This window comes from Agelaius tricolor, unplaced genomic scaffold (assembly GCF_023055355.1).
Source record: "Agelaius tricolor isolate 1412-34295 unplaced genomic scaffold, bAgeTri1.0.p SCAF_2, whole genome shotgun sequence".
In the NCBI taxonomy this organism is placed as follows: domain Eukaryota; kingdom Metazoa; phylum Chordata; class Aves; order Passeriformes; family Icteridae; genus Agelaius; species Agelaius tricolor.
This window is the reverse complement of record NW_027269262.1, coordinates 73,392,734-73,418,741: the sequence shown is the minus strand read 5'-3', so window position 1 is coordinate 73,418,741 and position 26,008 is coordinate 73,392,734. Positions and strand designations below refer to the sequence as shown.

Genomic DNA, 26,008 nt, shown 5'->3' with positions numbered 1-26,008 from the left:
AAACTCGGTGGTAAAAAATTCTAAGTAGTGGGCACTGAGGAAGCATGCTCTTGTTTCACAAACAGTGCTGTGGGCTCTGAAGTAAGAATGACCACCTATAAAAGGGATCTTGTAGCTGTTACAGATAGACCTGGGAAAATATTGGCTTAGCTCCTTTCTAGTCAAACAAGTAAATCAAATGCTAAGAATATTAAGAAAGGAATAAAGAAACCAAAAATATAAATTGTGTCATTTCTTAGCCAGTTCTGATGCTCACCATCTCTGGAAGCATGGTTTCCCTTCTGGTGGGTGCCCTGTCTCAGAAAGAATTCTGAAGAGCAGGTAAATAAATCAAAGCCCTCTCTCCTGGGAGGAGGACCATAAAGAACTGTCAGACCTGGCAACAGAAGGACACAGGGAATGAGTGGGTAAGAGGCCTGCAGGTGGCAGGTACCAGGCAAAGAGGAGATGTAGCATCTCCCAGAGCAGCTGGAAAGGGCTCATGTGAAACCACCACATCCAGGTTGACTGTCCAGTGTAGCAGACTCATCCTGCTGTGGGTCAGAAGTTCAAAAGGAGCTCAGAATAAGATCAGACAAATTAATGCAGGAAAAACAATCACCTGTGGCTCCTACTAGTACCCTGATCATTGGACCTCTTGTAAAATATGCTGGTGTGTTTGCCCTTTTCTTGCACCCTTCTATGAGTTTCTCACATCACAGTGCTGCTGGTTTTGTATTTCTTGTGTGGGACTTTATTTCAGATTAGTCTTGCTCTCTCTGCAAAGCAGTTTTGCATTGGATTAGAGAAGTCCCAAAGGGTCACAGTGACACCAAAGATGTTGCTTCCAGACAATGCATATGACATATACAGGGAATGTTACTGTGACAAAAGAGGTAGATTAGGTTATTGAAGCGACTTCAAAATTGGGAAAAGAAACCCAACAGCTAGGGTGTATTAAAGTGCTGTTGGAAGCTGTGCTCACTCTTCTGCTGTGATTTAGCAATAGAGTTCAGCTTTCTGGCCTTATATGTTCACAACCATACAGCTGATTTTATTTGCACTTCTAAGAAATATGTGTGAATTTAATAAATCCATAGATTTTTGAGGTTCCACAGGGAATGTGTTCTAAAAAATTTCTCTGATGCAATGAACAGCTTGTTTTTACTCCACGTGGGTCGGGTGTTTCATTGACTAAGTATGTCAATAAAGCTTCAAGCTTATTTAAAAAAAAAGGCAACTAAAATTGGAATGGCAAAAATGCTTACTACAGAGACAAGAAACATAAGAAATTAATAGTGCCAAAGACTCATTTTGTTTTTAAGTGGTAAAACATGTTTTTTCCAAGAGTATATGTGGCTTATATAATGCTCATTCTAGCAATGTATTATCATATAAATGAGTCACAAAATATGTGACTTACACAGAAACACATGCTAAATTCCAGTTAGCATTTTCATTTGAATTTCTTATGTTTCCAGAAGAGCTGCTATGCAGATTTACAGAATCTGCTCCATCAAATAAAGCTGAACACACACAGATGCATCACATTTCATCTCTGATAGACATAACAGATGGTACCACATTTATATATTGAAACTGGAAAGGTACTGTGTATAAAAAAATATGCCTCCTCTCCCTCTGGAGTTCAACTAGAAATAGGGGAGAGGAACCAAAACATTGTGACCTAGGAAAAGCTACAGTAGGAAAAGCTGCATTCAACTGGCAGGAAATACTAAACAGAATCACCTAATTCCTCAGAAATATTTGGTATTATGACACTTTTGGTTGGAGTGAAGCTACACTTGGAGAAGAACACTACTGAGCAGAAAGCAAAATTATGCATTATTATATGCTGGGTTTGTGTTTTGCAGTCATGGGTTTGTATACAAGAGAGGGTGGTAAGAAAGCCAGCTAACCACACACAAGCATTTACCTTTTTAGTCCTTATCCTTTGCTTGCATCTGAAGCACCTAACGGGAATTTCAGGTGGTTTCACACAAGAAACACTTCTCAGAGTAGACAAAGTACATTATTCCATTCACTTTGTTTGTCTAGAAACTGAACTGGAGTTGCATATCATGAAACATAGATGTTTCCTATCTGGCTGAGGAAGGACATCCATCAGCACAAATGTATTTATATGCTTGTACACAAGACTTCAAATTGCACATAGCCAACACAGTGACTTTTGAATCATGTCCTCTGCAGCTGGTTTGGACTTTTGAATCATATCCTCTCAGCTCTCCCAGCTTCTGAGACAGAACAATTGAGGCTTCAACTTCTCCATCATGGGGAAGCTCCTTAGGCTCAAATGAGCTCAGATGAGTACAAACATAATAAGCCAGATTAAACCTTTTCCCCAGGCTGCCCCAAGCACTCTGCAGCTTCAGAGTATGGGCTCTTCCTCGGCCTTTCTCTTTCTGAACAGTAGGTGGGAAGAGGTAGCTGCCAGTGTGATGTGTTCTCCATAATATGCCTGTAAGCTGCATCTCCAAGGTATTGAGCCCAGAGGTGAGACCACTCTGCATGTCCTGGTGTCCTCAGCAGATGGGAAAGGATAAGAATGAAGTTCTGTGTTCTCCCTGAGAGATTTGGGTGAGTGCCCTCAGTCCAAGGGCATTCTTCCTGGCAGGGGGAGAGCCCTGCCCTGCAACACATCACCTGGCATCTGCTACCTTCCTGCAGGGCTGTTGGGGCAGCAGCTGGGACCATGAACACAGCCCCAAGAGCCAAGCTCTGGTCCCCACTCCCAGGAATGCCAGTACATAGGCACCAGGTTGTCACCTGTTCCACAAAAGCCTAGGACAAGTCCCAGCACTGATGATGACAGGATAGTTATGGGAGAATCATCTCTAACACAGGGATCAGTTGCTTTAAATTGCATACCTCAGTGTGTGTGTGACTGTGAGCCAACAGCTGATGTCCTGGCCCTGTAAAATGCCATATAAAGTGTTGCAGACCAGTGGTTTGGTTTAATACTAATTCTTTCCAATTACAGCATTTCTTTCAGTTCTAAGCAGTTGTTCTTATACAACCCTTTTAAACTCACAAGATACACATTCTAGTGTGCTGAGAAGATGGATTTAATTCCAGATTTTATCAGCACAGCAACCCATTGTTTCTCTCTGTAACACCAATATGGGAAATACATGTGGTCAACTGGTCTTCCAATAATTTGAAATCTTCATATAAATTTCAGTTTGTGTAGAGATCTTTATCTCATTTTCACCAGTTACTGAAGCCCATCCTGGCTCTGTAAACAGAAAATTCAAAGCAGCTGGGGAGTCAAATGGTATTCAGTGCAGGTAGCTGCTAACCTGAGGGGGCTCTGTTGGGTCTGTGGTGTTCACCCTGCACTTGCTGCCAGTGAGGGGTTACCCAGAGGGCTGCTGGGACCCAGATCAGCACAGCCTTTCCCTTGCTGTGTTACAAGAAGCAGCACAATACAACAACCTCTAATTTCCACAAAGATGCTGGTCAATCTTCTGGTCAGGCATCTGATGAGCACAAGTCTGCAGTTCATTTCTGTTGTTATGCAGCTTAACAGGTGAGTCTGCAACTGCAACAGTGAGAGACAGGGTGACAAAGTTTTGTGAGTTTCAGATCCTTAGGGTCTCAAGTAATTTCCCACCATCCAAAGGGGAGGACTAAAAGCTGGCTAGAAATAGGCACAGTGCCTGTTTCTACATTCAGCCTTTTTACTCCCCTGTCCTTTCTCGTGGTGGTTGCTTGGGGCTGCCTCCCCCAAAAGGTGTCACTGTCTGTCACCAATCTGTGCTGTGGTAGGCAAGAGATCCACTCAGGGTGGATTAGGCCAAGGGAGGCCTTTAATCTTGGACCAATTTCAAATGTGAACATTAGTCTTCTGAGATAAAATTCAATATATTTATATACGGTGTGTCCAACCACACATTTTAAAGCAGTATTAGAAACCTCAGCCAAGTCTTTCAGGAAAGTAAATTGGTAACTGAATCAGGAGCCCCATTTAACAGTGCAGCAGTATTGGTAGAAAATAATGATTAGGAATGAGCTAAATAAAGTTCCAGGTTGAGGAAAACAAGTTTCTGTGAGTCATGGTTTTCAGGCCAGCAGCACATGTCCAGAGCACTTGGACAGGGACATGCTCCGAGCTGCTGCCACTCTCTGCCCTATGCTGGTCAGCGTCTCAGGGCCAATTCCTTGGTGTGAGCTGGCTGATGGCCTCCTTCATTCAAGGAACATACCTCACCCACTGAGAAACAGCCTGTGCATGCAGAGCTAGGGTTCAGAGCTGGGAAAGCTGTAGAGGTTCATTGTGGGGTTCAGTGTGTTTTATTCACCACATGGAATGAGAGCATTAAAAAATAAATCTCCCACTAGCTTCTCCTAGATAGGATTGTATTATCCAAAACAGGGCTTCCATCACTTTGGATTTTGACAGAAGGGGTAGAGAAATAATTTTGCAAATAGGTGGGCTTAATGTAAAGGGTTTCTTATAAAGACAGGCTGTGTCCCCACAGAAGTGTACTATATTCAGTCTCTGTTCTGCATTGGCTCTTATGCTTTTCCCAGGTTATAGTATCTGAGCACTGAAAGCTGGTGAACTACTTATTACCACTTTAAATTAACAATGACATTTTACTTAATTCTGGAAGAGATGCAGTTCTCCATGTATGTGCCTTTACTTGTTTCAGTAGCCTGGGGTAGGTTTGCACAGCCCACAGCTTGGTCTGCAGAGCATGTCTAATCTTCCCTTGGGATTTAGCTCACTCCAGAAGCCTCTTGTTCTCTCCATTTGATGGCCAAAAGTATTGTCAAAGTCTGCAACAGCTGTAAGTCAATCCAGGGTCTGTAAGGTTCTGTGAAAAAAAGAGGAAGCAAATTTACCAGATTTTAGCCAGCTCAGCCCTGGTGGAAAAAAAAAACTTCCTGATCTGCAAGCAAGCCATCAGTGAATCACGTGGCATCCTGAAAAACACAGCTCATGTGTGTCAGCTCTGGAGACAGAGGAGGCACAGGGCAGCTCAAAGGGATAAGAGGCTTTTGGAAGGCCATCAGTGCAAGTGAGTCACAAAAGTATGACTCACTCACACATGCAAATTTAATGCTGGCAGTTTAATCTATGTGTGTTAGGTTTAAGGAAGAATTTCTGTGCAGACCTACTAAGTAAAAATATAAGTTGGGCACTATCAAAACACAAAGTTCTCCTCATCACCATCATGTGTGATTACATGGGTGTCTTGGTTTGAAAGAAAACAAAAGGAAAAGCCCTAGCCTCCAACAAGGGGAAGCAGAAAGTTCCAGAGAGAACTGCTTTAGTCCTGCCAGCTGTGATACCGACATCCTGCGGATCTGACTCCAGCTCCTCCACATCTTCCTGCCTCTTATCTTCCTTCCAGTCACTTTGCTCATCTCTGCTACTCAAGCTAAATCTCTCCTGCTCATGAAGGAGGTGGTAGCTATTTTGCCCAACCAGTTAAAAAAGTGGAGACAACTAATTGTTTGACAGGAAGCAGCACTACTCAAGCTCCAAGAACAAAAGCAGTGAAGTTTATGATCTTGCAGTAGGTTTATTGCTGCTATTACTGGAGGTTTTGTTTTACACTGGGAAAAAAACCCCACCAGTATTTTTAACGATGTTTAAAATGCCAGAAATAACTTCATATGTCAATAAAAGCTTTTGCTTTGGCAATTTTCTCTAGTCAGGCAAGAATACCAAGACCCCAGACCATTCCAGTCACATGGAATACATTGATTTAATAAGCTCCCTTTATATATTGAAAGCCACCGTAAGGTGTCCCCAGAACCTTCCCAATCCCAAAGAACCCCAATGCTATCAGTATGGGGAATGACACTGGATTACTCACAGAGCCCCCAGGCATTCTCACAGTCACTGCAACCAGGGAAGTGACTGTCCCATGCTTCTATCGTGCTGATGTTCATATTTATAAAGAATGGAAATGCTCTATCAGAAAAGCATGCATGTTTATTTTCTGCACAGAATAATAAATCCCTTTTCTTTGCAGGGGTACTTGATAAGCTGTGTGTGGAACTGTTACCGATACATCAATGGCAGAAACAACTCGGATGTGCTGGTGTACATTACCACCAATGACACCGCGGTAAGGATGTTACATGGCAAACATTTGTGTACTATTATGCATTTAAAGGCTTTATTTTATGTTTCTGACTCTTTAGTTAACCACCTTAATTCCTTTGGCAGTCCTCATTTGTTGGTGATGTTTGGAATAGAAACTCAGGGGACTGGCGTGCAGTGGCTGCAAATTACATTTATTGCTAAAATGCTGGGTTTTATTTTATTTTATTTTATTTTATTTTATGTTATTTTATCTGTTAAAGAATCTGTGTTAATCATAAACTACAGTTTATTTTGTGGCCCCAGTTCTGAGGAATTACCTCCGGTTCTGAGCTCTCCAGCCATGTGATGATCTGGACTGTGGAGGGACTGATTAGAACTCAAGGATGCCATGGTCTACACCTGCTGTGAAATTCTGATTTATCTATAGAAACTGTGATTTAGGACACTTAACATCTGGTGTAGTGCTTTACAAACTCACAGAGAGGAGCTAAAAGGCATCAGAAGTTCAGTGATTCATTTCCCTGTACGTGATGGGGTTTGTATGGTAAGGAGACCAAATGAAACAAAGATTGACATGAAAGAAATTAATAAACAGATTTTGACCTCAAAGTATGGAAGGCATAGGTTCACTTTATAGTAGTTTAGTGCTTACATGCACATGTGCAAGACATGATTGCTAAGCTTTTTGCAGAAGGCACTGAAAGACTATGGGAAGAAAGGGTCTCTGGAAAAGAGCCAGTTCTGTTTGCAGTGGTGTTGCCGTGGAGCTGCTCAGTTCCACCTGGGCACTCTGTGCCAGAGCAGCCCCTGGGGTGACCCAGGGCTGATGAACAAGGCTCTTTACACCATTTACAGAATGAGAGCAGCACAAACTTGGTCCTCTGGATCATCAGGGTAAAATCCCAGGATTGCCTTGCTCAGGTTTTCCTAACTGTGGGTGGTCTCCACACACTGAGGTTTTAGACTGTCAGCTGTAGTAATCCTTTGGAATGAGTGATTCCCAGGCAGCCACAAGGGCTTAGTAAACCATCACTACTTTTACATGAAAGACATAACTCTTGCATAGTTATTTGTCTTCTATACCTGAAGCTTCAAGAAAAACATAAGAAGTTTTACAAACCATGATCACAGCTGGCAACTAGGACATTTAAGTATAAAAACATGGATTTATTGAGACCTAAGAAGTATTACTATTTTCTTTACTGGGATCTACTTTGAATAAACCCAGGAATTTTATGTTAAATGATTTTGATAGTTCTTTTGTTCAGCCTGTAGGTAGCTGTAACTCAGCTTCAAACACTACAACCCACAGAGCCAGCTGGCTCATCAGTGAGAGAGTGTCAGCTGGATTATCTGGGAAACTAAACTTAGTTTTTGAAAGTTACATTAAAACCACCTGCTTCACTGCTGCCTTCATAAAACAAAAGACTGTTTTTAGAGGTGCCTGGCTACCAAAGCTCTTCTCAGTACTTTTGTACTTGGTGATTACCAAATGTTTCTGTGGGAAAAGGAAGCCCTTTTATCCCCTTCACAGATGACATTGTTGGACTGAGCCTTTAATTTAACTTTGCTTATCTTGCTCTTAGAAGACATCTAAAGCAAAAGCAGGTTGTGAGAAAGGTTGTGCATTCCTAGCTAGGGCTCTGACCATTGGACTCTTCTTCCTTTCCCAGTATTTACACTTCTTTAATAAGGTGAGAATCTGTTCCTGTAGGGTATGAGGCATCTTTCTAAAGAAGTTCAATAAGATGACATTAAATGAGAAAGAGCTGTGTGGGAATTTATCAGCTAACCAGAAAAAAATCACTCAAAATTTCCTCTTTGTGAGTACAGAAAGGCTCAGGAGGAAGGCAAGAGGAGAGTCACTAACAGCCTGGGTTTTGAATTATGTATTTGAGGTGGAGGCAAGCTTCATTCAAACCCATGTCTGACTACTTCTTTCTAGTCAGGGTGAGCACCTTCACCCTTAGGTGACACATTCCATATCCATCTCTTTCATATCCTTCCCTGATGATCTCCATGGGCACCCACCAGCACAGTGCACTCAGGGTTGTGATGGAGGAGCTGATGTGCTCCTGAGCAGCCTCTTTCTTTCTTCTGCTCTTTCTGAGCTTCAGAAGGAATGACAGTGTGTGGGGTTAAATCCCCATCATTCTCCACTGTGAGTCAGAAGACAGTTGTTCCCTCTGTTCACCCCCTGGAATCACAGACTTAAGAAGATTATCTTTCTCTGCATGGATGTCTGCATTCCAAAACATATACAAACCCCTCTCCACATGACCATAAAAAAATGCAGGCACAACACTGTTGGTTTAAAATGGTTTCAAAATGAAGCATGGAAGAAAAGGGCTTTGAAAGTGAAATACTGAGGACCTCTGAGAGTTTAGAGCTCTTAAGGAAACCTTACAAAATTTTGAAATGCTGTGATGGGTCACTACAGTCTGTGTAATTGTATAATATTCTCCCAACATTCAAGTGTACTTTAGTATTAAAGTTATGTTTTTCCACTTTTATGAATGCTGGAAAAATTCTTTCAGCAGGGCTTCTTCATACCAATATGCCTTTAAATCATGAGCTACAAGTTTCTTAACAAACATGAGTCAATCTCTGCCCTCTTTATTGAAATAAATATGTCATTTTTAGAATCAAACCTGCTACCTGAATTCCAACTGAGCTGCAGGTCTTACCTGCAGGCATTCTCATCTTCAGGGATGTTTTTTGCTATGTACTTGTCATCAGTATTAGCTAAAAGAATCTGTGCAAACGGAAGTAGAAATCTAAGCTTAAATATGAGACTGGGTGTAATTGCTACAGTTTAGAGTAAAAATTTTAAGTATTATGGAATCATAGAATCACAGAGTGGTTTGGGTTGGAAGGGACCTTCAAGATCATTTAGTTCCAACCCTTCTGCCATGGGCAGTGACACCTTCCACTAGACCAGGCTGCTCAAAGCCTCGTCCAACCTAGCTTGGAACACTTCTGGGAATGAGCCATCCACAGCTTCTCTGGGCAACCTGCTCCAGTGTTTTCCCACCCTCTCAGTAAAGAATTTCTTCCTAATGTCTAATTTACACCTACTCTGAGTTTAAAGCCATTCCCCCTTGTCCTATCACTCCATGCTGTCATGAAAAGTCCCACTGCAGCTTTCTTGTAGACCCCCTTTAGATACTGGAAGGTGCTATAAGGTTTCCCTGGAGCCTCCTTTTCTCCATTTTTGTGGCCCTCCTTTGGATTGGCTCCTACAGGTCCATGGCCTACGTATGGTGAGACCCCCAGAGCTTTCTTCTTTATAGGAGGATTTTGTCTTAAAATCAATCCTGTAATCTGAATTGCTTCATGCTACCCATTTGCTCTGTTCTCAGCACAGAAATTTCCAGTTAGTTCCCCTGGTCAAACTGGTTCTTATAAATAATGCTCATAGATCTGATCTGTAACTAACCTTTTATCAGCTACCAGATAATCTGATTTTTGTCACTCAGTGTAAGTGGTTTAAGCCATCTTTTTGCAAGCTGCCATCTGGAGCAAACATCCCTCCTCCTGCTGCAGGCTGTGAATGGGATACTCCTGCTGCCCACTGGGTGAGAGATCCTCCTTCTGTGACCTTTGATCAAAATTTGACACCACATGAATATGCCTGGCTTGGCTCCATCAATAGACTGTGGTCTGACATGGGAGTGCCAGCTGATGCTGGGCAGGGGAATGGCTTGGACCCCAGGTAGGGGGAAGATGTGACACCCTTATGCTCCTGAGGACCTGAGAATCCAGCTGTGTACATTAGTGACAGCAGAGTCTCTTGGGAATATGGATCTCCTTCCTCCTAAGTGTTTTTCCAGTACTTCTCTCAGTTTCTGGAGATGTCTGTAGGAGGTTTTGGCATGGCAGTAAAGTGGATTACCCTGCAGTAATCTGAGGATTGCTTGTCCCACTTTCCCAATCTATAATAACCTGAGGATTGTTTTTCCCCCTTTCCCAATCTGGGATTGCTTTCTCCTGCCACCTTCTCAAATGCACCATGGATGAGGGTTAATTTTCCACACAGGTTTAAACTTTCACAATAGTACATGGAAATGTTCATCCAGTTTGGAAAAATTGCCAGTGTAGAGGTGCAAAAGATAACCCAAAGTTAGACATTTGTTCTCTGGAGCAGTAGCAGCTCTATTGTGCTCTTGGACAGATTTCAGTCTGTCTATTTTTAACTCTCACTGAAGCCAATCAATGGAAGTTTCATCTCCGGTCATGCTGCCAGTGGGGATAAAATGTAAAGCTGTAAATCTCTCTTCAAAGTGGGATTTAGATCTTTATGTGCTTTATAAAATCGCTTCAATAGATTTTATCTTACATACACTTATCCACAATGGTTAATAAGTTACTTTTTAAAAAATGCAGATATATTCCCTCTGTGGACATGACCTCAGCTTAGTAGCCTGCAATTAATTGGTCAACACTTTTGTTTGCTTTCCCTTTCTCAAAGCAATAGGAGACCTATTTGAGAAGTGCAGAAGTAGGTCTTTCATTCCTGCTGGATGATTTCTCTGAGCAGAGGAAGAAATTCTTTGGTAAATTTGGAAGAGCCATTCTTTGTATAATTGTGTTATTGATTTGGTGATTCATTTGGCTATGGACAGAGGGAAGGACCCTTAGACTCATGCCAGTTAAACAGACTGAAGCATGAGATGGATTCCAGAGACAGATAAACCATAGCAAGAGCTCTTATTTCTGATAGGTGCTTTGGAACCTGTGGTTTCCAGCTGCTGAGCCAGATTTGGGATGGTATGTGTCAGAGTAGAAAACAGCTCAGAGAAAAATTCTGCTTTAAAAATGTTTTCCCTAAAAGTCCTACAAACTTGTCAATGCTCATCAGGTAGCTGGTCTTGTGTGGCAGTTTGTGTGCCACAAACTGTTGCTGGGCCACTAGATCACAAATATCTTTTTGCAGTGAATGGTAACCAGGGAAATATTTCAAAATGAGCTGACACCATAAATGAATATCCCTGGCATGACTCTCTGAGTGCATTCATTCACTCCTACAATGGAGTCCAGGCAGAGGACCCTTGACCTTCCTTATTGGAAACTGTCTGGTAAAACCTGCAAGAGGAAAGGCAGGTAAAGCAGGACATAGAGAAGAGGAAGAAGAACCAGGGACAAGAAATAAAGGATATAAGTAGAACTACCCAGCGCAATAAGTAAATTCATTAGTAATACAATGTAATAGTCTACATGAGACCTAGAAATGTGGTTTAAATGCTGGAGCTGTTTTTCTTCAGAATTGCACTTTGTAAACATAATAACACAAGCAATTTCTTTAATGAGAGAATCTTCAGAGGCCTCAAGATCCCCATGGATGCCACCATTCACATCTTGGTAATATGTATGTGCCATGTGTGCAGTTCTTCCTCTTCTGTTTGATTCTGGATTGCAGAAAAGTATCATGATGGTCTGTATCTGCCAACAAACAGCTACTCAGCTGCTCCAGCATTTCCAGACTTTCACTTGCAGTGAAGTCCCATGCCTTGTCAGCTGACCTTTAATCTTAGTGAAGAGATTGGTCATTTATTTTTCTATTTTTATTAAACTTTCCATCTAACCATCTATTCTCAGTTCTTGCTTCCACTTTTTCCCTGTTTATGGAAGATTTTTTAAATTAAAATCCAGCATTCCCTTTGGTCAGAATTACTTCATGCTGCCTGTTTTCTTTGTTGCTTAGTGCTCTAGGCTAATTGCACTTCTTGTTATGGGTGTCAACTATTATTAGGTAGCTGCTGTCAGAAGCCAGCTCTACTGTTTGGAATAGACTATTAACAACCTCAATTTGGAGCAAATACCCTCTTAAGTTCAAAAACAATATTTCCAAAATATTTTCATTTGTCATGGCAGTTATAAATTTACCTGTGAGCTAAATTACAAGTTCAAAATATACGTTTATCTATTTTCTTCAGAAGATTTTAAATTTGTATTTATTTGCAAATTTATTTATTTGGAATTTGGAACTAATATGTGACAATTTGTGAGAGATTTACAATAAAACAGACAATTCTGTTCTCAGTGTTCATAATTAGATTAAAAAGAAGACATGAAATGGGGACATGTAATTTAAATCTTCCAAATCTTTTTGGGTTCACTAATTGGGTATGTTGCAATGTAGGAAAAAAACAGTGTTTAGAAATTTGCAGTGTTTCTTTCTTTAGTGCTTTTTATCCTAATGGGATTGATTCACTACCATCTGACAGCTGCTGCTTTTTGGGCTTCAAAACACAAGTCAAAGTCTTCAGTATAATTCCAAGGCTACATATCAGTGCAGCAAAAGTCAATGACAACTTAAATCCCCATTACCCAGGGTGTATGGGTGTTAAGCTGAGCTGTGTGTGAATTTTCCAGGTCAGGCTCAAGTCATAGTTACACTTTGCACCAAAGGACGGGGGAGGTGAGAATTTGCTCAGGCAGGTGTTGCTCAAACAGGGAGTTGCAGCAGGGTGTGAGAGGCAGAGTCCCAGCAGAAACGAGCCATGCTGGGGCTTTTTAGCTGTAGAGTTGGCCTGTGCAGGAGCCCTGCCCTGCTGCAGAGCTCTCCCCAGGCGTGGTCCTGCTGCAGCTCCAGCACTACCTCATCTGGTGTCACCTCATCACATCGTCCTGCACTGCCCTGGCCTGGGCCAAGCAGAGGAGGAGCTCCTCACACATCCCAGTCCCTCCCTCCCCAGGGCTCTCTGACAAAGCTCTCCCAGCCCCACAAAGCTCTCAGATGCTGAAGAGCCCCCAGCTGGGTGGGGGGAGTGGTGGCAGCTGGTGCTCAGCGGTGGCTGTGTGCTCTCAGATGGCCTGGAGGCCACGCTCCCTGCCAGGGAGGGACACCCAGCTGCCTGTGTGTGGCAGTGGCCAGGAGGCCTGTCTGTCCTTCTGTGGCTGTTAATGGTTTCAGCTAACTTATGGGCTTTAAGTCTCATTGCTTTTCACTTTAGTGGCTCCCTTAGGGCAATTGCACTCTTCCCAAGCATCCCCTGGGACTCTTTATGGACACAGGGCTGTCCACTGTGGTCTGTTCCAAACTGCACAGCACTTGTGGCTTTGCTCCTCTGTCTTATGAGCAATGAGGAAAGCAAAGTCTGCTTTAAAATAACTCTAGGACAGACACTGAACATCAGAAAGGCCAAGGCTGAGTGGGTATTCATCCACCAATTTTAGAAAATCTGCAAAAGTTTTTGGGAGTTTCTGGCTGACAGGTGCTTTACAGTTGTGATTTACTTACAGTAATATATTTTTTTTTACTTCCAGTAATAGATTTTTTTACTTACAGTAATAGATCTTTTTACTTACAGTAATAGATTTTTTTATATACAGACAGGAGCCTTTCCAGCAGCATCTGTAATGTAAGCATGGCTCTGATAACCACACTCTTGGGAGATCATCAGTCCTGTTAAACAATTTGGGTGTCCCATGTGAGCTATACCCAGCTTTCTGTCTTGTTAACACTTGAGTGGAATACACGATGTAATTGTAAAAGATTAGGTTAGAAAGAGAGGTAATTTAGTAATTAAAAAGTCCACTGAAAGGGTAGTGATCTCTCAGTTTTCTGCACTCAAGACATCAACCATTTGTTACACAGAGTAGATGTATGCTTCAATGTCTTCAGTACGGGTGACTTGTAAATGAATATACCCTGAGAAAGCATGTGCTTACCCAGAAAGTGCTCATTTTGAAAACAAAAAAAGGAAAAATTGAAAAAATAATGCTGTTCTGCCTGTACAAAATCACGATGTACAGCTAGAGATGCAGCAGTATGAGGCTGACCAAGGTGTAGGAAAGATGTCTGTGACCTGAAGAGGGCTGTTGCTCCATGCCTCTGAATGGAGAGGGTAATTACACCATTATTCTGCATGACTTTTATGAGACTGCACATGATGAAACAAGACAATAGCTTCCTCAGTTCAATTTTCTTCCCACGCAGGGGTAATCACAGTCTGTCCCTAAATATTGTTGTATCCTAGAAATATATACATTTATTCATCTATCTAGAGTGCTGAAAACATTGTGCTGCTTCATTACAGAATTTCATAAACTCATGTAAAGTTTCCTAAATAGTGTCTTGGAGAGCTGGTGGCTTGGAATAAACAAGCAGTTTTTCCAAAGAAAAGCCATACCAGGTCTAACTTTGCACAGATGATTTTGGAGCACTGAATCCTACTTCTTTGCTGAATGGGGTTATAAATTATCTCTGAGCTATTCTGCTTCCAGTTACTCCATCTGTAATCATTCTAGTGTGGTTTCTAAAGGAAATACATACACATAAACATGAAAATACTTCCTGTCCACGTTGAGAGGAAGATTTCTTGGGATTTATTTGAAAGACAACAAGTAATGAAATCCTTGAATAGTAATTAACTAGCATACTTTGGACAGATTTTGCAAATAAAAGCATCCAAATGAAACCATAACAGCATCTGTGTATGAATCAAAGTCAAACATTTCTCATTTAATATTAAATAAGACTTGACTCAGATATGAAGCTTTGGTTTTGGCCCTATACCCAGGGCTCTTCTTATCCAGGGGCAAGGAGAAAGAAGAAGAGAAAGATGGGAACATTTTTTAAGACATTGATGTGTTACTTCCTTAGAAACATCTGCTTTGACTGGACTCATTTGATCAAAGCATCCATTTACATTGTAAACAAGCACATTTGAAGCAGATATTTATAAGTATTTACTTATAAGAATTGCTTCTAAAGGGCAGTTGATTTCATTGGAAGACCATCTGACCAGGTCAGGTGGGTGAAAGTGGCTGCCACTTTCCTGAGCTCAAATGTAGGTCAGCTCCCTCCCCAGAATTATGTGCAGCACATACCTCTCACAAACCTGGTCTTGGAGCTCTCCCTTCAGCCTGGACCCAAACCTGTCAAGTGGGTTTCTTGGTGTGAAGAAAGTAAGTGGGGACTGCCCTGCAGGGGAGCAAGGATCCTTAGTGAGATGAAAGAGGGCAGAACAAGAGAGGACCTAACAGAGGTCTTTAGAGTCATGAGTGGCAGAGGGGGTGCTCACTGACTTAGAAAGGAGCTAGGGGACACTCAGTGGAACAGCTACTGGCAGGTTTCATAGCAAACCAAAGGCATTTCTTCATGAAACACCTAGATGAGCTGTGGGTCTGCTGACCAGGGGACACTGCAGTGCTAGACATCAGCATGGATTGAAATACAGGCTAGAAAAATCAATGAAAGAAAAATTCATTTAATGACCAGTAACCCAAGTCCAATCAAATTTCTGACAGTTTAGAGAATATTCTGGGCAGGTTGTAACTACATATGCTTGCACTGGTCTTTCTAAATTTCTTTATTGTTCTGTCTTGCACTTCTGTTTCTTTATCATCCACCACTTATTACTGTATCTGGACGGACCTTTAAACTTACCCAGGAGAGCTGTTCCTACATGCAAGTGCTTAACTGCAGCATTCTGAAAGCTAATCCCCACTTCTGTCTCCAGTGCTTGCCTTGTATGCAACATCTGATTGCTTCTCACCACATAATAATAATAACAACAGTAATAATAACAGTAATAATAATAATAATAATAATAATAATAATAATAATAATAATAATAATAGTTATTGTTAGTCCTCTTTCTTCACTACTGGAAGAAAGCTCCCTCTTCTCCTGAAGGCTGACAGCCTTTTCATACAGTCAATGTAAAATGTGAATTTGTGTTAAGGGATTAAATAGAAAACTGAATTCTCAGTGGATTTAGTTTTAATACTTCTTGTTTCTCCACTGGTGGGTGCTGTGTGCAGTTTTGGGCACCACAATATAAGAAAGATATAAAGCTATTAGGGAGTGTCCAAAGGAGGGCCACAAGCATGGTGAAGGGTCTGGAGGGGAAGCTGTATGAGGAGTGGCTGCGGTCACTTGGTCTGTTCAGCCTGGAGGAGAGGAGACTGAGGGGAGACCTCATAGAGGTTTACAGCTTGCTCACAAGGGGAAGTGTAGTGGCAGACATTGATCTCTTCTCTCTGGTGACCAGTGGGAATGGCCTGAAATTGTGTCAGGGGAAGTTAAGATTGGATATCAGGAAAAGGTTCTTCACCCAGAGGCTGGCTGGGCACTGGAACAGGCTCCCCTGGGAAGTGATCACAGCATCAGCCTGACAGAGCCCAAGAAGCATTTGGACAATGTTCTAAAGCACATGGTGTGACTCTTGGGGATGGTCCTGTCCAGGGCAAGGAGTTGGGCTTCAATGATCCTTGTGGGTCCCTTCCAACTCAGGATATTCTATGATTCTGTGAACTCTTGGAAACTCATTATAGAAAAAACATATTTCTTCAGATACTCTTGATAAATGCTACTTCTTTTACCCCCACACAGAGAAATGTTGAAAACTTTTGAGGGTCAGCCTCAATAAAATCACTGTATTTAGTAGCTTCCAGTAAATCTTGTACAGGAAGTAAAACAAGTGCTACATTAATATGCTTATTTACTTTCAAATAACATACAAAATTGATTAAATAATCAGTGATATTTACATATAGTGCAGACCTCATTGTCACACAAAGTACTAAAGGAAATAGCTACCACTTTGTGGCTCGAGTCTCCACAACAGAGCTTAAATTGAGGAGATTTGGATTTCAGAAATTTCTAAGAAAAAAAGTATACCTTTACATTTTCCTTTGTAAGCTCAGACTGCTCAGAAAAAAAACACATTGTCAAACTTGACAGGGAAACATTGCAAAGGGAGAATTATCCTAAGCCTTTCCTGCCTACAGAGTGAAGCAATCAGCTGGCTATAGCTGTGTATGCACACAGATGTCTGCTGTTTTCCCCAGGTGATCTTCATAACATCTGTGTAGTCAAGAGCCCAACAATACATTTGGGACTATCTTGAATGGGACAGGTGGTCTTGATGGCAGCCTTCCCTCTAGAGCTGTTTGTAGGCTGGATGCTGCTTCACTGCAGCTGAACGTGCTTTAAGTTGCAGTTAATGGCTCCTCAAAGCACCACAGCTGTGGGAGGAAATTCCACTGCTCTTGGCTGGGTAAATGACAGGACAGCAGGGAAGTAAACATGAAATTAGTAAATGTGATTGCACACCATTAAACCCTCTCCAAAGCACACAGTGGTGTCAGATTGGTGCAAGGCAGTTGTTGGTCATGGCTGGAATCACTGAGGTGAAATGAGCCCAAGCAGAGGGCTGGTGCAATTAGGCTTGTGCTGCTTAAAACCTCTTCTTTCCATTCAGTTGTTTCTGAACCTGATGCATCAGCCTTGTGCTCTATCAAGGGGAGAATGTACCCTGCATTAGGAAAGGCACGTGGTGACTGTATTTCAGCACTGCATTCAGCACTGGCATATTCTGGCATATTCTTCCCATCTGTCTAACACTGTTCACCCTGTGGTTACACTCTCCCTCCTCTTTTTAATAAACAGGGAATACAGTCTGAGCCTGCTGACACTTTGCATTTGACCTGGGGCTCCTTTTGCCCTCTCTTCTTTTCCTCCCCACACACTCACATTGGCCTTCCCCAAGGATTTAGGTGTCTATAATGTAAAGGTCACTCCTGCAGAAGAATTATGTGCAGCACATACAGAGCTGTGGTGAAGAGGTTGGGATAAACATTTTCAGGCATAGGCTGAAATTTCTGCAAATACATATTTAGTTTGTAAATATTTCCACAATTTAGCACCTGTGTTCATACAGTCAAATCCAAGTGTCATCCAAGGGAGCTTTGACTCTGTCTTGATGTTTCCAACATCTTTCAAGATGTAACAAATAATACACCTGTTTTACAAACGTGAGATCCTTCTAAGGCAAAGTTAAACGATTTGTCAGAGATCCAAACAATAGCAACAGGACCAGGACAAGACCAGGAGTAAATTGCAATAGTAATGACCCTAGTTCCACACAATTATTTGTTGTCACCTGTTACTGTGATCTGTGTGATGCAACCTGAAGTCCTTCAGCATAAAGCAAAGGTGTTTTTACTGAAAAGCTAAAGTTTGAGAAAACATCATGAATGCTCACTCTAACCATCAGTACTTATCACAGACCTTTTTAATCTATAGCCTTTTTTTGGCATTTAAGAAGGTATTGGATAAAACTATAATAGAGCTGTGTGTGTTTCTAACAAGACATCAACAAGGTTTTTTGTCATGGGAACTCCCAAATGTTTCATACAGCAGCCAAACAGAATACTGTTAAAACTCAAAACTTCTGTGCAGCAACAGTACCCTTCCATCCAATGGAGAATGCAAATGGCTGTTGGAAAAAGTAATCCAAAGCTCTCTGGAGACACATAAAGTTTTCTGTTGAGTTCAGTGAGGTTTGGGTAAGAATGCAGAAATAGTCAATTGATCAAAATTTTATTTTACTCATACAGAACTGAGCACATTTTCTCCTTTAGAAAGAGGAGATCTAAGAGCTTGAGTTCAAACAGGAATCACTGCAGCAATATGAGAAAACTTATACATGTGCTGAAGAAAGAAAATTTTCTCCTGAAAGTTCAAGTAAATGTGGAATCAGCAGCAAAGATAAGGAGTGATTATTGAAATAATGCAATATGCCCCCCAAAGCAGGCAAACAAAGAAAGAAACAAACAAAACACTGTTGGGACAAGATTAGCTACAAACTGTTTGACTATACAAGTATTTACCTGTGTTTCTTGTCAGATATATTTCTAAGCAATGCCTTAAAAAACTTATTCTCCAAAACCAGATTAACCGGGATGTAAAAAATATGAAATGACATATGCTTATATTAACTGAATATGTTATAGCCATTGGCAAACTTGTTTGGTAATTATTTCTTTCAGAGAAGGTCATCTTGTATCATGTGCTTTATAAAAGAGATGCTTATGTAATACAATTAACCAAACCACTCAGATGACACCAGCTAAGTCAGGAACAGGATTTCTTATGGGACAGTTACGGATTCCTTCTGCATATTATACAAGACTGTTTATCACAAAATGCTTAAATGCTATTGGGAACGAAGCCCAGCACTCAGCATTCCCTGTCCCACTTGAGCATAGGGCTACCTAGCCCCAGTTTCCCTCCCTCCCCAACTGAAAACCCCATATCTGGAGCATTCATATGGCAGATTGGAGCTGTGGGTTTGAACCCTCTTGGTTTGAGACCCCTAGTGCTCTGATTTCAGAGTCTCTCTGTGATGCTTTTACACCAGACTATTGTACAAACAGCGAGTAATGTTACGTCTGGCTGCATTTTAAAGGATGGTGTTAAAATGGTACTTGCTTCTTAAATAAAAATAATGCAGTTATAGGGCTTGTGAAATAAGCTAGGAGCTTCTGTCCTTTAGATTTTAGGCATGCTATAAGACTGAACTCTGCAACTATTTAATCTTCCAAACTTGCTTGCTGGTCTACTGAAAAAAGCCAGAATGTCTTCACATAGGGATCACTGAGTACCAAAAAGGGTGTCCTTCATAATTTTTAAAGTAACTTGTGAGTGACAATGTCAAACACTCTGCAAACATGATTCCCACAGCGCTCAGGCAACTATCATACAATTTTCAATTCACAACAAAGAAATGCAAAAAGGTAATGCCTGTGAAACAAAATGTGTCAGTTGTCTGAGTGGAGGTTCAGCCTTGGGTACTATATACCTAAAATATGCACATATATTTTGTACTTTGTCAATCAATTTAGACTGTATCCATTCCAATCAGATTCACAGATAAGACTGAATAGTGAGTTTCTATTTTTCCAGTTTCTGAATTCACCCTTTTCCTCAGTGACTGGCTTCCATTTTCTGTCTCTGGAGAGCATAATCTACTGCCTGAATATCTATGCTGATTAATATTCACAGCACTTATCTGCTTCCATTAGCCATCATATAATGTTTTCAGTTAGGTTTGAAGGACCATTATGGATGGATGGATGGATGGATGGATGGATGGATGGATGGATGGATGGATGGTTAAGAGCAGATAGTGGAGAGGAAAGACATAACCACCTGTGGATCCAGTGACAAGATCTGACAGTTGTAATGTCAGTGTCTGTGGTCAAAATAATGGTTACAGTTGTGTTCCATTGAGGGTGGGGACCCACAAACCAAAAAAGTTTGTCAGGTTATGTACCTGCAAGTTAGAAGAGGAGCGCCCAGATCCCTTCCAGGGAGGAGTTTCTTTGTGTCTGATGCAACACTATGGAGCATGCAGTTTCTGATGGAGAGTTCCCAAAAAGAGTCAGGGGGTGTTTGGGATCCTTGGTGGTCCACAGTCCTCTCTAGGAATATAACCACTGTTCAACCCTGCTTCTGCATTTGTGCTGTGTGTTGTATGGTCACCACAGAACAGGAAAATTGGCTCCAGAATGGGACTGCGCTACCTTTGTATGGTCCCACCTTTCCAGGAATGTTCTGTTCCAACTTGCCCACTTGAATGGCCATTAGTGTTTGAGGCATAGCAATGCATTATCTCCTTGCTGCCTGTCACAGCACATGTCACAGCTGAGACAGCCATGATACACAGGATGTCACCATACAACTTCAGAAGGCTTTAATCTTTCACCCACACAGAGTAGCACCATACCACTTCAGAAAGCTGCAAGCAGCTGCCCTTCTTGTTCTTTAGCTCAACCTTTTATATTCTTCCTCTTACATGCATTGCCCCTTTGTGCCTTCTCTTTCCTTTGGTGATTGCTCAGTGCACCTGGCACTCCATGGCTCACTGCTTTCAATGCTGCTCACCTGCTTTTCACAGCTGTACCCTTTGGGGATGAGGCTCCCCCACAGCCCCACTCCCAATTACTACAAACTGTGTGCCTACAGCTGCCCAGACTTCTGTGGGCATTCCTATCTCCTCTCACTTCTTGTTGAACTGCTGGTAAGTGAGAAAGTGTCTTCTGAGGGCCCTTAGGGCCATTGACCCATATATGAGATTTGGGTCTGCAGAATGAAGAGTGCTTACTCCCAAGATGTAAAAGCCTCACCAGGAGGTGAGGCATTTCTCCTACCAGACAGATTTTGTTTCATAAAAGAGTGAAGGGAATGGAGAAGTTCACTCATATCATTAATTCTCCAGGGCAGGAGACCTACTGGAAATGACAGCAACCTCAATGCTGAAGTAATAATATTGATGTAGCCTTAGGACACATGGATTTAAAAGAGGATCAGAGCACAGGAAGAGGTCTCATCCATTATTTATCAGCTCATCTTTATTAGCTGGAAGATGGACAGGTCTTTGGATGACAGGGCCTGCTGTCACTTCTTGTCACACCTGATGAAACAGACTCTGAACCTGAAAGAAATGGATCACAGGTTGGGGCTTAGCATTACAAAAGTGCAGTAAGACAGCTAAATCTTCACAAGGGGAACTTCATTCATTTTCAGAGTAATCTCTAGGTCAGATTTAATTCCTAATTATATGGTGTCATAATAAACGAATGAACATGTTTCAGGATATTTGAGAAACTTTTTTTAGTAACATGAGGATTTTACTAGAAATCCTGTTATTAAACTAGTGATCAGTGCTAGGGAGGGGATTTCATCTGTAGTGCTTTTCACAGTTAACATGCTTTAGCATTGTGATTCACTGAGGTTACATTGCAAAATATGTTTATGATTTTTATCATAATATATATTTGAAATTCTAAATCTTGTTCTGATTTCACTAGATAAATAGTCATAAGATGCTTGCAGCCTTTAAGGGTGACATAATTTATTAAATGCTTTTAAAATATGAGGGTTTTTAGATTGTGTAGTGCATAAAATACTGCATTTGCAAGCTCAAACATATGGTATTAATGAAGAGCAACAGCTCTGACAATTTCCTTTTCTAAGTAATGAAACTTTTCTGATTAAGGGCTGAAGATGCCAAGGTAGCCATTCTGTAATCTTAACAACATGCACAGATGTACTTGAACACATGGTCATCAATGCATGTTTGTAAACTCACATGAGTATAATGTGAATCACACTTGGAACTATCCCACAAAAGCCTGTTCCAAAGTCTATTTAAATCTACAGAACAATTCCTACTGATTTTGTATGTTGTGGTTGAGGTCCAAAAGGAATGATTATGGATGTTTCTTTGCAGAAGGCAGGTTATCAACTTCTATAGGAATTGGTGAAATCCTCTCATGGCAGAAGTCCCTATAGATATTCCCAATGTACATTTAGACAATCAGCTTTACATGCTCTTTAATGACCAAGAAGCAATGCTGATAAATCTGGAAATTCCATTATGAATAGTTTATCATCAGCTGCATAAAGTATCTCAGACATTGCACTTCAGTGATATTCTTACTTGTTATTGAGATATTTTAGGAAGTGTACACTCATTCTTCATTCAGACATCTATTTTATCCTCAGTCCCTGCTGGGGTTCACAGACCAACTCTTCCTTTGTCTTTTCACATGCAAGCTAACTAATGTCAGTGCAGGTGCCATTAAAAAATGCATATGGCTGGCATGCTTTCCTAAACAAGTAGGAGTCTTGGTTCAAATCTCTCCTCTGCCCTGTGTGGCCTGAACTTACATCTCCCATGTCCTAGAAAGGTGCCTGGACTGCAGTGAATGGGGTTGATATATGACTAAACCTGTCCTAATTTCCTAATTGCTGTCAGATGTTTGAAGGATTCACTGAAATGCTTCTGGGAGTATAGATCTTCTTCTCATGGCTGAACACTCCAGAAGTATAAAACTGGAGATTTATTTAGACATTGGGTAATTTGTTCTCCATTTACTTTCTTTTTCCTCACTCCAAAATAATTATTAGCTATTCCAGGGAGGGTTCAGAAGGAGAGGTTTTCTGGGCTTTTCTCACTCTGGAAGTTTGAGCACTCCTCCAGGAGATAAGGTTTAGCACTCTTGACAGAGGAGAGCTGCAGAAGAAGCAGCCACTATCACTGCCATGCCAGATTGAGCAAATTCAGCTACCTGCAGTGAATTGATGAAATCAAGCAAATCAAGCTTTTACTGGGGTTACTATGAAATGAGAAGCAATCTGTTTTCTTTCATAATGAAAACAGATTATGAATATACATATTGAAAAGGAGGAACTTCATGCTAATATTCTTTCTTTTCCTAACTATTCTGCTCCTGCTTAATAATTTACTCTTTTTTTTTTTTTGGTTTGGGGTTTTGTCTTGGCGTTTTTTTTTCTTGGTTTGTTTGGGGTTTTTTGTTGTTTTGGGGTTTGATTGATTGGTTGTGGACAAGGCCTTAGGGGTTATGTTTTCTGTAAATTTTCTCATCAGACTTCTTTTTTAAAAATAAAAACTTTTTTCCTTTCCTGCAGGTCCTGTTACCACCATATGATGATCCTGTGAATGGAGCTGCTAAAGATCCACCACCACCTTATGTGTCAGCATAAGTGAGAGTGCTGTGTCCCTAGGGAGGATAGCTTTACTTTACAGACATTGAAGCAATAGTTTGATAATTTCACTTCCAGGATATAACCTCTGTGGGTTATACTTTGCTGTTTTGCTGACATATTGAAACTTAAATTGTATGACTCATATTCTGTAGATAGTTTTAATAATTTGCTGCAACTACAGTAGTTTCAGAAACTAGTGAACTGTTTTCAGAATAATTCTGGTTAGCACTAGGGTTACAGTAGTCACTAAATAGCTTTTTCCACCATGTCTGACATACAGTGCTAGTAGAACTTTGCATTCTCAATCAGGTTCAGAGTGTAACTTCATTTTTTAATTTGTAAAACTTCCAAAGTATTACAAATATGTTTCTCAGATGCCCACATTCAACTTCAGAATACAGACCAAGTCAAAAAAAGTGACATTCCAATTCATTCCTCTTCTGCAAGTATTTTTGAAGTTACTTTGCTATGAGTGATGATGATGATTGCAAGAAGAAGAATTAGTCTTATGCAGTATTCTCATCAACCTGGCTAATGGGAAACATATTTAATTGGGAAGGATAAGTATGGAAAATGAGAATAGACAAAACACTCTATGTGTAACAAGCCAGAACCTGTGGTCTACAGAGACTCACTTCATCCCAGCCTGAAACCATTCTAATGCTCAAAAAAAAAGTTAGCAAATTCTGATTACTTTCTTTACCACCTACCCACCTTGTTCCTCTCCACTAACTTCACAAATAGTATTTTGAGGTCACAAAATCCCTGCTTTAAAGTCCCATGATTAGGTGACAAAGCTGTGTCTTTCACACTCAACATGCAAATGTTTTCCCATTGGAATGTGCCTGTAAATATTGCAGTGTTCTGCTGAGTGTTAACTAAATTATGCAGATTCTAAGATACATATTCCCAACCTGTGGGGAACTTAAGCATGTAATTTCCTTGAGCATCAGCAATGTTTTGTCTGTTTCTCATATACATCAATGTGAAGGTAGAGATTCCTTTTATGACTGAACTGGTTGTACTGAGAATCTTTCTCATGGGACTCATCCACCCGTGAATGTTTGTGTGAGGTATTTATTTCTTCTCTAGAGAAGTGCCTCCTGCACATGTAACTTTTTGTTTTGATGAAGTTTCTACTTTTAATTGAAAAGAAACATGAAAAGGGAATATAATGTGTGTCTCTACCTCTCCTTGTTTCCCTCTGCATTTGGGGTGATTGTACAGGCTGAAGCTCAGCTGGTGCCATTGCACAGCACGCCAGGTAAAGGGCAGTGCAGAGCTGAGTGGCAGTTTGGAGGGGCACCAGAAGACACCAAGGTGCCATCTCTGCTGTGGCTGGGCTGGCGTGGGAGTCCTCACCTCCTGAGAAGGACACCTGTCCTCACCCTTAGTGCATTGACTCCATTCTACCTACTGAAGAAATGTGCAACTTTTCCTGACTTTTTCTGGAAAAGAGCTTTCCAGGGGAACACAGGACCAACAAATTCTTTTCAGAGATTGCAACTGTGAACTGTTCTTGCAGAAGCCAGGGAAGGAAAGGACAGATGCTTTCTGCCTGTCTCTCCCACATCCCTGGCAAAAGGCAGGTCCCCATCTGCTTGTTGAAATTTTAGTTCATGGTTTATCTACTCTGAGATCAAGCTAAGCAATGCATTTGGATGAACCAATCCTGAAAACCATCCACTGATCTTTGTCACAGTCCTATTTTTTTTCCTTTCTGAATAATGCCATCTACTCTCATTACAGGTGTCTTTGGGAATTAATCTGAATGCGGGTGTTGTGCTGGCTGGCTGGGCTTCTGAGCTTCATTTTCTTTCATTCTTGACAGATTTGTGAAGGATGTTAAGCAGTCATCTGTTTCAGAAAAGCTGGTTGTAAATACATTGCATCTGTGTATACAAACTTCTCTACAATAAAAGGGATTGTTTCCTCAAGACTATGGAAATAATTTTTTTATTGTCTTCCAAGCACAAACATACATAAATTCCTGTCCAATCAGTCTGTCACCATAGAATTTTCTCTGTAGTGGACTAAAAGATATTTTTTTAGTCCACTCACCAGTCAATTAATCATCTTTCCCATCATACTGTATAAATGGAGGAGAAGACAGTAAATTCTATAATTTATTGCACAGTAAGACCAAAAGATAATTCAAGGTTTTAGTTCATTGTCCAAAACCACAGGCATTTTTTTTCGGGTCTGATGAAGTGTGTAATACAGAACAGGGCTAAACTGAGCTCCTCTGAAAGCTGGGACTTCTTTTTCTCCACACCATAATAGGGATAATGTGCTAATTCACATGAAATTTCTTAAGACTTTAGGTTGTCTCACTAAGGAATCAGACTTCTTCACACACCCCATGCATGCATAAATGTGAGTACAGTGTGTCCTGCCAGAACTCCCCTTGGATTTAGTCCAATTTGAGTCAAAGAGGGCAGGAAGGTTGTGGTATCAAATCCATTACATTCTTGCACACAGAGTAAATAGCTGGGTAGGAGGTAACAGATAATGTAATATAAGTTTAGTTCTGGTGACATATCAGAGAATCCCCATGAGAGATGGGTTCCACTCCTCATAAACAAAAATGAGATTCTGTGGTTTACATGAAGAGACATAAACTCCAGCTGAAGGGTTTT

The 26,008-nt window shown here is 41.0% G+C and overlaps 1 protein-coding gene across 1 annotated transcript in view; it reads left to right on the top strand.

Moving 5' to 3' along the window:
• The window catches only part of LAPTM4B (lysosomal protein transmembrane 4 beta), a 59,783-nt gene extending 34,477 nt beyond the window's left edge, over window positions 1–25,306 (top strand). The window contains exons 6-7 of the mRNA XM_071421540.1: window positions 5,988–6,083; window positions 23,292–25,306. Coding sequence (XP_071277641.1) covers window positions 5,988–6,083; window positions 23,292–23,366 — 171 coding nt within the window. The 3' untranslated portion in view covers window positions 23,367–25,306. The remainder of the gene's footprint in view (window positions 1–5,987; window positions 6,084–23,291) is intronic.
• The last annotated feature ends 702 nt before the right edge of the window (window positions 25,307–26,008 follow it).